Source organism: Loxodonta africana, chromosome 4, assembly GCF_030014295.1.
Source record: "Loxodonta africana isolate mLoxAfr1 chromosome 4, mLoxAfr1.hap2, whole genome shotgun sequence".
NCBI classification, from domain to species: Eukaryota; Metazoa; Chordata; class Mammalia; order Proboscidea; family Elephantidae; genus Loxodonta; species Loxodonta africana.
The window spans coordinates 91798190-91810256 of record NC_087345.1 but is presented as its reverse complement, the minus strand read 5'-3'; the positions used below and the strand labels follow the sequence as shown (position 1 = coordinate 91810256).

Sequence of the window (12067 nt, the reverse complement as noted above, 5' to 3'; positions counted from 1 at the left end):
AATTCAGATTTGTGTGTTTGACTGTTGATAACGTTCCTTCTAGAAACACTTCCTTCATTTGGTTTCTGGGACCCTATTCTATTTCACCAGTTGTCCTCCTCAGTCTCCTCTGCTGGTTCCTTCTCATCTCTCCAACCTCTACCTACAAAGGTGTCTCTGAGCTCGGTCCTCAGGCCTCTTCTCTGCTGTCTCTACATTCACTCTCATGTATCCTGTGGCTTTAAATATCACTGATACTTTGATGCACAGCCCAGATCTCTTCTAATTCCAGACTTAAATATCCAAGTTTCTACTTGATATTTCTACTTGAATGTTTTAAAAAAGGCATTTCACATTGAACGTGTCCAAAATTGAGTTTCTACTATTTCCCCATCCCCAGACCTGAGTAGCTTTCAGTCTTCCCCATTTCAATTAATGGCATTTTTCCAGGTGTACAGGCCAAAAATATTGCTGACATCCTTGATTCTTCTCTTTCTTTTACACCTCCTACCCATGAGAAAATTTTGGCTGCTCTACCTTCAATATAAATTCTGTCCACCTCTAACCACCTTTATAGCTATTTCTTCTGTCCAACCCATTACCGTCTCTTGCCTAAATTATTGCAATTGTTTCTTAACTGGTCTCTATTCCTCTACCATTGTTCCCCTAGAGTCTCTTCCCCTCTTTTAAAAAATTTAAGTCAGACCACGTTCCTTTGCACACGAAACACTCCAAAGACCCCCATCTCAATCAGGTCCTCACAATGGCCCTATATGACTTTGCCCTTCCCATTTCTCAAACACACTAAGAATGTTCCTGCCTCAGGACGTTTGCATGTGCTCTTCCTTCTGCCTGACTAGTTCTCCTCTCTAGCTTATGTCCTCATATAACTGCTCAAATGTCACCTTATCAGTGGCCTTCCTTAACCATCTTATACTCTCTACCTCTTACCTGCTTCATGTTGATATCATAGCACTAATTACCACCTGATACAATTTCTTTATTGTCTGTTTCTCCCACTAGAAAATAAACTCCATGAGGACAGAGATTAGTCTGCATTCCCAATGCCTAAGACAGGGCTTGGCACATAGTAGGTGCTCTGTGATTATATGTAAATGAATAAGTGACAGGAAAGGAGGGAAAGAGGGAAGGAAAAAAGGCAGGCAGGAGGGAGAGACAGGAAGAAACCAGCTTTTGAGTGAAACAATGGTAGCTTTTTCTTACAATGCACTAGAGAGGATCCATTTTCAAATTACAGGAAAATTAAGCCAAAGAACTGGTCAACATGACAGGGCCATTTATGCACTAATTTAAATAGGTTAGATATTGAGGACTGCCACGAGGATGTTTTTGTAATGCCAGCCAAATTAAAGAATTCTTGCCCAAATATGTGAGAGATTTTTTCCTGGTAAGATTAAATCAAGTCAGATTTTAAAAGAAATTACATCACCAAGCTCAGCTGGCAGTGAGCAACCTGGGAGAGTAGAGAACGGGTACTAGCAGAGAGCTTCTTCTGGAGGTTTTTTCCTTTGGCAGATCCCGCAGCTAGGAAACTTGCTAACCTGACTGAGTCAAGACGTTTGTTTTAAACAAAGAACCCAGAGGATGACACCAGCAGGCACAGCTGCTACCATTTAAATGTACAGATTAGACTTTCTGGTTCTCTGATTTTGGAAAAAAGGACAACAGCCTAAGAAACTCTGTGTTCTAACTTGAGCAGAACTAGTATGTCATTTTTACTAACCTCAGACAAAGCACTTGGTTTTCTGTTCTTCTCTCAACTTAGGAAAGAAAAAGTGGGCCAAAAGTAGAGCCTCAGTGAAAAAATAAGTTGTCCTGCACCTGAGCCAAGTTCTCCTGAGCAAATGGCTCCCAAATCAGACCAACTGGCATGAACGCCCAGCCCAGCTGACATAGAGCCCAGTTCTACAGAGGCTGCAGGTGGCCTGGCCACATAGGCTCTGCTCATGAAGTTCCACATGCCACGGGGCTTCTGAATACTTACATTTCTCCTCTTTTCCATATTTGCTTCTTCAGCTGCTTTCTGGTACCTTCAGGGAAGGGGGGAAAAAAGAGAGAGAATGTCCTCAAATTAAACTTATATTTTTACTTTTTAAATCTTTACAAAAACCACTTCTACATACCTATTTCTGCCAGCAGTTATCTTTCATCAACTCTCTCAGAATGAAAGGTAGAGGGAATTTAAGCAGAGAATCAGAGTAAGCCCCCACTTCCTGTTGCTGCTCCAGTCATCTGCTCTTGATACAACAGAAAGATCCAAGTAGATAAGGCTGAATGCTGGGAAACAACTGGATAGAGCAGAAAGTCTGGTGTCTAAGTTCCAGTCTCATTACTTATTAACTGTCAGATATCTCTGGTCAGTCACTGAACTTCTCTAATCCTCAGTTTCCTTACCTATAAAATGGATTTACATACCTACTCAGGGTGAGAAGATTAAATGAGATCGCAGAAAGCAGAGACTCAAACAGATATTTGTACACCAGTGTTCACTGCAGCACTATTCACAACAGCTAAAAGGAAACAACCTAAATGCCCATCAATGGAAGAATGGATAAACAAAAAGTGGTACATACAATGGAACACTACTCAGCCATTAAGAGAAATGAAGTCCTGATACAAGCTATAATATGGATGGAGCTTGAAGACATTATGCTGAGCGAAATAAGTCAGTCACAAAAGGACAAATACTGTATCACCTCACTTATATAAAAAGACAAAAACAGGCAAATGTATAGAGACCAAAGTTTATTAGTGGTTACCAGGGGCAGGAGGGAAAGGGAAAGAGGGGTTTTTTCTTTATGGAGTGCTGAGTTTAGGTGTATGGTGCTGGAAAAATCACATTGATTAAGAGTAGGGTTGCACAGCAGATTAATGCAATTGCTGTCAGTAAGTTTTACATCTGTAAAAAAGATGAATTGGCAAATGTTATATAACAGATATATTTACAACTAGGCCCCCCTCCCCCCCCCCCCAAAAAAAAAAGCTGCTGAGGCTACTTATGTAGAACCATGGAATTTAGTTCCTTGGTTTGGAGGTTTAGGGTCATGGTTTCATGGGACATATGAATTAATTGGCCTAATATTGTGTTTAAATCTTCTGTACTACCTCCCAGTTTGTTGTGTCATGCCTCGGGTCTTAAAAGCTTGCAAGCGGCTGTCCAAGATACAATAGATGGCTTCTATTTACCTGAAGCAACAGAGGAAGAAGGAGAGTCAGGAACAGGAGGAAGAAATGGAATGTGTGGTTAATAGCCTCCATGAGCAACTTCCCCTTTTACCATAAGACCAGAAGAACTGGATGGCGCCTGGCTACCAATACTGAGTATTTTGATCAAAGATTCCATAGAAGGATCTTGATCAAAAGGTGGAAAATGCAGAACTGAATTTCAAATTCTTATGGACTCCAGATTTTCTGGAGCCCTGGAGGCTAGATAAACCCCTGAAACGATTGTCCTGAGATAATCTTTAAACCTTAAACCAAATATCCCCTGAAGTCATCTTAAAATCAAGCAATAGTTTAGCTTAACTAGTAAAAAATGTCTGCCTTGAGCATTGTGCTCTTTTAATATCTATCTATACAGGATCAAATTGACAACAGCAACTCCAAAGATTAAATAGGAAATTTAGGGGGCAGTGAGTTTATGTTAATAGGGGAGGAATAACTGCGAAATGGAGGGAGAGAATGGTTGCACAACTCAAAGAGTGTAATCAGTGTCACTTAATTGTACATGCAGAAATTGTCAGATTGGTGTATGCTCTGCTGTGTATATTCTATTCAACAACAAAAATAAAATAACTAATAAAAAAAGATTAAATGAGATCATGTGTGTAAAAGTACCTTGGAATTAGTCAAATACAAAAAGCATTGTACCAGTTCTAAGACACATATTCCCCCCCTCCCCAACATTTAATGCTTCTAAAGTCTTACACCCCCAAGTCTCTGTCAGTTTGTCGTAGAAGATTTCAAAGGGTGGCTCGAGAAGACAAAGTAAAGTATTATAATGACATGGGGAAAGACCTGGAGATGGAAAACCAAAAGGGAAGAACACATTCTGCATTTCTCAAGCTGAAAGAACTGAGGAAAAAATTCATGGCTCAAGTAGTAATATTGAAAATATTAAATAACGTGGGAAGCATCAAAAGAAGATGGAAGGAATACACAGAGTCAGTGTATCAAAAAGAATTGATCGATGTTCAACCATTTCAGGAGGTACCATACGAGCAGGAACCAATGGTACCGAAGGAAGAAGTCCAAGCTGCACTGAAGGCACTGGTGAAAAACAAGGCTTCAGGAATTGACGGCATACCAATTGAGATGTTTCAACAAACAGATGCGGTGCTAGAAGTACTCATCTATGCCAAAAAATCTGGCCAACTGACTGGAAGAGATCTACATTTATGCCTATTTCTAGGAAAGGTGATCCCACTGAATGCAGAAATTATCGAACAATGTCATTATTATCACAGGCAAGTAAAATTTTGCTGAAGATCAGTCAAAAGTGGCTGCAGCAGTATATTGACAGGGAACTGCCAGAAATTCAAGCTGGATTCAGAAGAGATATCATTGCTGATGTCAGGTAGATCTTGGCTGAAAGCAGAGAATACCAGAAAGATGTTTACCTGTATTTTATTGACTATGCAGAGGCATTTGACTGTGTGGATCATAACAAATTATGGATAACATTTCGAAGAATGGGAATTCCAGACTGTGCTCATAAGGAACCTATACATAGATCAAGAGGCAGTCATTCAAACAGAGCAAGGGGATACTGTGTGGTTTAAAGTCAGGAAAGGTGTGTGTCAGGGTTGCATCCTTTCATCACAGCTATTCAATCTGTATGCTGAACAAATAATCTGAGAACCTGGACTATATGAAGAATGGGGCATCAGGATTGGAGGAAGACTCATTAGCAACCTGCTTTAGGCACATGACACAACCTTGCTTGCTGAAAGTGAAGAGTGAGTGCTTACTATGAAGATCAAAGACCACAGCCTTCAATATGGATTACACCTTAACATAAAGAAAACAAAAACCCTTAAAATTGGTCCAATAAGCAATATCATGATAAACTGGGAAAAGATTGAAGTTGTCAAGGATTTCATTCTACTTGGATCCACAATCAACAGCCGTGGAAGCAGCAGTCAAGAAATCAAAAGACGCATGGCCTTGGGCAAATCTGCTGCAAAAGACCTCTTTAAAGTGTTGAAAATCAAAGATGTCACCTTGAAGACTGAGGTGCGCCTGACCCAAGCCATGGTGTTTTCAATCACCTCCTATGTATGTGAAAGCTGGACTTTGAAAAATGGAGACGGAAGAAGAATTGACACTTTTGAATTGTGGTGTGGGAGAAGAATATTGAAATATACCATGGAGTGCCAAAAGAAAGAACAAATCTGTTTTGGAAAAAGTATAACTAGATGCTTCTTAGAAGCAAGGATGGCGAGACTTTGTCTCACATACTTTGGACATGCTGTCATGAGGGATCAGTCTCTGGAGAAGGACATCATGCCTGGGACATGGATTGAATTGTGTCCCCCCAAAATATCTGTCAGTTTAGCCATGAGTCCCAGTATTGTATGATTGTGCACTATTTTATGTCATTTCCCTATGTGTTGTAAATCTTATCACTATGATGAAATGAGATGGATTAATGGCAGTTATATTGATGAGATATACAAGATTAGATAGTGTCTTAAGCCAATCTCTTTGAGATGTAAAAGATAGAGCTGAGCAGAGAGATAGGGAGACCTCATGCCATCAAGAAAGCAGCGCTGGGAGCAGAGCACGTCCTTTGGACCTGAGGTTCCTGTGCCGAGATGCTCCCAGACCAAGGGAAGACTGATGACAAAGACCTTCCTCCAGAGCTGACAGAGAGAGAAAGACGTCCCCTGGAGCCAGTGCCCTGAATTCAGACTTCTAGCCTACTGAACTATGAGAGAGTAAACGTCTCTTTGTTAAAGCCATCCACCTGTGGTATTTCTGTTATAGCAGCACTAGATGACTAAGATACCTGGTAAAGTAGAGGGTCAGCGAATAAGAAGAAAACCCTCAATGAGATGGATTGACACAGTGGCTGCAACAATGGGCTTAAGCATAACAATGATTGTGAGGATGGTGTAGGACCAGGGAGTGTTTCAGTCTACTGTACATAGGGTGACTATGAGTGGGTACCGACTTGATGACAGCTAAGAACAACAAAGACGAAGTCTTACAGTCACTGTCGTCCAAATAGTCAAGAGGTAGTCACACTGCCTATATGCACATGCGTGAATTTAGTTTAAGTTGTTGGCATTGTTGTCGCTTTAGTTGAGTTAAATGTATTTGGTGGTACTACACATGTTTTTGGAGTTTCTGGGTGGTGGAAACAGTTAACGTGCTCAGGTGCTAACTGAAAGGTTCGTGGTTTGAGTATATCCAGAGGCACCTTAAAGAAAGGTCAGAATCTAATTCTGAAAAACCAGCCATTGAAAATCCCATGAAACACAGTTCTACTCTGACACACGTGAGGTTGACATGATTCGAAGTTGACTGCCAGCAGCTGGTAAAACATGTTTTTAATGCCACTTAAGATGTTTTTTAAAAGATTGCACTATGATTGGCATTTCAAGAAAAATTACTTTACTTTTGATGTTTTCACAAGAGCGGTATGTGAGAAAAGTCTATGTGATAAGCAAGCATTGGTCAGTTAAACTAGCAGCATTTTTTCCTTGTTGTCGTTAAGTGCCGTCAAGTCAGCTCTGGCTCATAGCAACCCTATGTACAACAGAACTAAACGCTGCCTGGTCCTGCGCCATCCTCACAATCACTGCCAAGTTTGAGCCCACTGTTGCAGTCATTTATTCTTAGTGATGCATAAAATAGTGGCACATCTACAGTCGATGGCATCTCAGGTTTGATAAATAGGCATATATAATTTTATTATTTTAATTTTTATGATTACTTTCCTTTTATCATGTTTATTACTTAGATCGGGAGATCCCTCAGAAACAAAGTTCCAGGGTATGGGGTAAAGAATTTAACTTTACCTGAAAAATTTTGTCTTTGTCCTTGGTTCCTGAGATATAACCTCCAAAGTCTTGGAATTGTCCAGCAATTGAAATGTCTTTTATGAGGCCTCCAGACCACACCTGAGGGTTTACTCTAATGAGATGACTCTTGGGTGGGGGCTGGCCAGGCCAGAAAGACCCACCACATGATATCAGCTGACCTCAGGGAGGGGGACATGACTCAGTCAATTATGCCTACATAATGAGGCTCCAATAAAGGCTCTGAACACAGAAGCTCCATGGGCTTCGTGGTTGCTGACAGACATTGATATACGAGGGAAGGTAGCATGTCCCTTTTTTGGGACATGAAAGCTCTGCGTTGGGCACCCTCCCCGACCTTGCCCTATGCATCTCTTCATTTGTATCCATTTTGCTATAATAAAACTGTAATCATAAGTATATCCTTTTTCTGAGTTCTGTGAGTTGTTCTAGTGAATTATCAAACCCAAAGGAGTACAGGGAGTCAACAGGTCAGAAGTGAGGGAGCCTGGAGGACCCCTAAGCTCCTGAGGAAGTACAGGGAACCCCTGAATTTGTAGTCAGAGGGGGACCCGCAAGCTTGCGACTGATATCTGAGGGGGTAGTGGGAAACGCCCAAGTTTGTAGCCAGTAGGTGAAAAGTGAGGGTGTTACGGGGACTCCCAAGCTTGTGGCTGGCATCTGAGGGGGTAGTACCCCAAGTTTATAGTCAGTAGGTGAGAAGTGAGGGTGTCATGGGGACCCCAACACTTGCAGCTGGTATCTGAAGTCTTGAGCAGATTTGGCAGTCTAGAGGACTGTGTCCTAACTTGAGGTCTGACCTAGCTCTTGGGGTTAGGGTCAGAGGAAGAAATATTGCTGTTACATAGGGTTATTCAGTTGGGATCAGGTTTTCTCCATTTAAAGACAAAAGAGGCCTGGAGTTCTAGGCTGCAGCAAATCTCCAGACCACCCAGAACAAAGTCTAACCTGGTGTCCTCAGAGCCTGGGAGTCCAGAATGAAAGGTGGCACCATTATGTTATGTGCCTTTCCACAGGCCTACATGCTTAGAACCCCATTAGCATCAAACCATCCTTAGAAAGGGCATATTCAAGAGCCACTTGTTCTTTGTCTTCAGGTAGAATTTCAGAATTCACAAGGCACTTGGGGGAGGAGAGGGAGGTAAGAAGAAAAGAAAAAGAGCAGAATGGAGAAGTCCCACTCCTCTACCACAAAACCAACTTTTAATTCATAAATGCCCTCATAAACTCAGAATTTTTCTTAGTGTGTGTATGAAATAGAATAACCTCATCCAAAATGGAAGCCAGGGAAAGGTCCTAGTCCTGGCACCACTGTTCACCTGCAATGTAGCCTGGGTTATATCACTTCATTTATTTTGGCCTTATCTACAAAATTAAGTTGATTATGTGAAAGGATTTCAAAGGTCTGTTCCAGGCTATCACTGTTAAATTTTAATAATCATTCACCAGGCTGAGTACCGCTCTGCAACTGAGCAGAACTTTCTAGTGGCATAGAGTAAAAGGACTTTCAGAAACTTCTGGCACTTCATTGACTACAAATAGGAAGAAAATGGGATTAGAACTGCTATGATTTAAGTGACAAGCTGGAAAGATATTTACAACTTACATTATAGACAAAAGGCCAATTTCCCTAAAATACAAAGAGCTCCTACAAATCAATAGGAAAAAAAGCAGAAAACTAAATAGGAAAATAGGCATGAATATAAGCATAAAATTCACAGGGAAAAAAACATCAAATGGCTCTTAAACAAACAAAAAAGATGCTCCATCTCAAAATGAAAATTCACACAACACTGAGAATTTTTTTTACATATCAAGTAGGGAAAGATTTAAAAAAAGATAACACAATGCATTGATGAGGGTATGGAAAACATTGTAGGAGGGTCAATTGGTTCAATCTCTATGGAAGGTATTTTGTCAATATCTGGCAAAATTATAAAAGCACAACCCCCCCCCTTTTTTTATTGATGCACAAACCCTTCGATTCACCAATTCTGCTTCCAGAATCTTTCCTACAGATATATTCATATGAAAGTAAAACAATTTGTATATAAAGTTATTCATCATCGCATTAATTGTAATACAAAAGTCTGTAAACAACCTGAAAGTCCACTAGCAGAGGACTGGTAAATAAATTATAACGTATTCATGTAGCGGAATACTATACAACTATAAAAGGACAAAGAGACTCTTTATGTACTAATATAAAAAGCTCTCCAAGTGTTATGGATTGAATTTTGTCCCCCAAAATTATATGTTGTAAATCCTTACCCTTGTACCTGTGGATAGAATCCCATTGGGAAATAGGGATTTCTTCATTATACTAATGAGACCATGTTAGTGTAAGTTATGTCTTAAGCCAATCACTTTTGAGATATAAAATAGCAGATCAGGCACAGATGAAAAGGAAGCACAGATGGAGAAAGACTGATCCCACACAGTGGTCACCAAGGAACCAAGGAAGAGAAGCTGAAAGAGACAAGGATTTTCCCCTAGACCGGACAGAGAGAACTTTTCTCTAGAGCCAGAGCCCTGAATTCAGACTTGTAGCCTCCTAAACTGCAAGAAAATACATTTCTGTTCTTAAAAGCCACCCGCTTGTGATATTTCTGTGATAACAGCATTAAGAAACCAAGAGACCAAGATATATTGTTAAATACAAAAATAAAACTGTATATGAATTGAGGTATCTCTTAAAGGAGGCATAAGAAACTTAAAACACTTTGTTTCTAGGGAAAGAAACAACTGGGGGGCTGGGCCTGGGAGGGAGACTTTTTGCTATCCATATGCCTTTTTGTATCTTCAAGATTTTAGGCTATATGTCCATATTACCTATTCAAAAAATAAATTAAATTTAAAAGAAAAGAAAAAAAAAAGTGCTCATATCTCCTTCTCACCCAAATTCTCTAAAAATTCTAAGGAGAAAACCCTTTTCAGTTACTTCAAGTGCCATATTCCTTCGGAGGTAGCACAAACCTGATGGGCGTCTCAGGTTCTGAGGCCACTAGGCACTAGGGCCTCCAGAGCACAGTTACATTAACCTTCCATTCTCTGTGCTTCCTCCCATCTTCTTAAAACTTCCCCTGTGTTCAATGAAAGAGCAGACTGTAAGCCTCCTTATCAGCTGCTTTTCTTTGTATGAGATTAAAAAAAACATTTTTTTAAATTACAAAATCTAAACATGCTTTTTGTAACATGAATAAAGTAAAGAGTAAACGTTTTCTCTCCAACCCAATATCCCCTACTCCCCAGAGATAACTATCATTACCAGTTTGGGATGTATCTTTTTAGATATTTTTCTACGTGTATCAAAAATGGGATAATATTGCACATATTATTCTGCATTTCTCTTTCTCCACATCAGAACAGCTGAAGTTTTCATTCAAGAAATACTTTTTGGTGCCTACTATATTCCAAGGACTAGAGAAAATGTAGGTGCGCTGGTGCCACAACGGTTAAGTGCTTGGCTGCTAGCCGAAAGCTTGTGACTGTTCAAACCCACCCAGCAGCTCCGTGGGAGAAAGACCTAGAGATCTATTCCTGTAAAGACGACAGCCTAGAAAACCCTATGGGACAGTGCTACTCTGTTACATGGGTACACTATGAGTCCAAATTGACCTGACGGCACCGAACATAAACAACAGAGAAAATGTAGTGACACAAATAATCAAAAGAGACTTTAGACAATAAGCATAAGCCCTATATATATGTATATATAAACCAACCAAAACCCAGTGCCGTCGAGTTGATTCCGACTCATAGCGACCCTATAGGACAGAGTAGAACTGCCCCATAGTTTCCGAGGAGCGCCTGGCGGATTCAAACTGCTGACCCTTTGGTTAGCAGCCATAGCACTTAACCATTACGCCACCAGGGTTTCCATATATATATATATACACACATATATATATACACACATGCATGTGTCTCCCTTTTTTTATCCATATACATATACATGTTATTGTTGTATGCCACTGAGCCACGTAAATCCTCTGAAGAAAAAGTCCAATGAAGACAAGGAACAGTAATATTAAATAACCTAACAAAGGAACCAAATTTAGCAAGGGAGAAGAGGGTAGTCAAGGAAAGCCCTGCTAAGGAAATGACCTTTAGGCTGGGGCCTGAAGTTTGAGCAGAAGGAATCAGCCATACCAAAAGAGGAGAGGGAAGTATTATATGCAGAGGGTAACAGCATGCGCAAAGGCCCCAAGGCAAGAATGTGCCTCATGTGTATAAAATTCACAAAGAACCGCAGTGTTACTGAAACACTGTGGAAGGGAGAGGCAGAGATGAAGCTGGCAGGCAGATGTTTTGCAGTGGGTACTTTGAATTTAATCCTCAGTACAATAGATGGTCATTAAGAGTTTTAAATGGCATGATCCAATTCATGTTTTTAAAAGGTCACTCTGGGTGCAGTGTGGAGAATGGACTGGAGGAGGCATTGGTGAGAGATGATACTGGCTTGGCCTGGGGTGGTCACATTGGAGATAAAGAAAACTGAATGGATTTGAGATATATTTCAGAGTTTGAATCAATAGGATTGATAATGAAGGGACAGGGAAGAGGAGGAAGACAAGGATGATTCCCAGGATTCTGCCATGAGCAGCTGTCAATGGAAGAACTGGTTACTGGGGTGGGAAAGTCTAAGGAGTTGCACTGGAAAAAATCAAGACTTTTGTGCCAGTCACATGAACTAAAACATCCATTTGGTAATGGCAGTGATTAGATACATGTGTTGCAAAGCTTAGACGGGAGGTCTGAGTTAGTAATATAAATTTAAGGCTTATCCACCCACAAATGATATTAAAGCCATGGGAGTAGAAAAGATCATCCACGAAGAGTACAAGAAGAGGCCCAGAACTCGGTTCTGGAGACTCTAACACTCAGAGGTCAGTAGAGGAAGAACAGGTGATAAGAGAGACTTGACAAGGAACTGGAGGGGTAGGAGGAAAACCAGGAGACCGTCAGAGAAGTCAAGAGAAGAAAACTTTGGGGAAGGAAGAACTGGTGAGAGGTCATGT

At 40.6% G+C, this 12067-nt stretch overlaps 1 protein-coding gene across 3 annotated transcripts in view; it reads right to left on the bottom strand.

Annotated features, from left to right (window-relative positions):
* The window catches only part of LIMA1 (LIM domain and actin binding 1), a 101157-nt gene that overhangs the window by 44644 nt on the left and 44446 nt on the right, over nt 1-12067 (bottom strand). For all 3 annotated transcript variants that reach the window (XM_003405774.4, XM_023556195.2, XM_064284240.1), the window contains exon 3: nt 1985-2030. In XM_003405774.4, coding sequence (XP_003405822.1) covers nt 1985-2030 — 46 coding nt within the window. The remainder of the gene's footprint in view (nt 1-1984; nt 2031-12067) is intronic.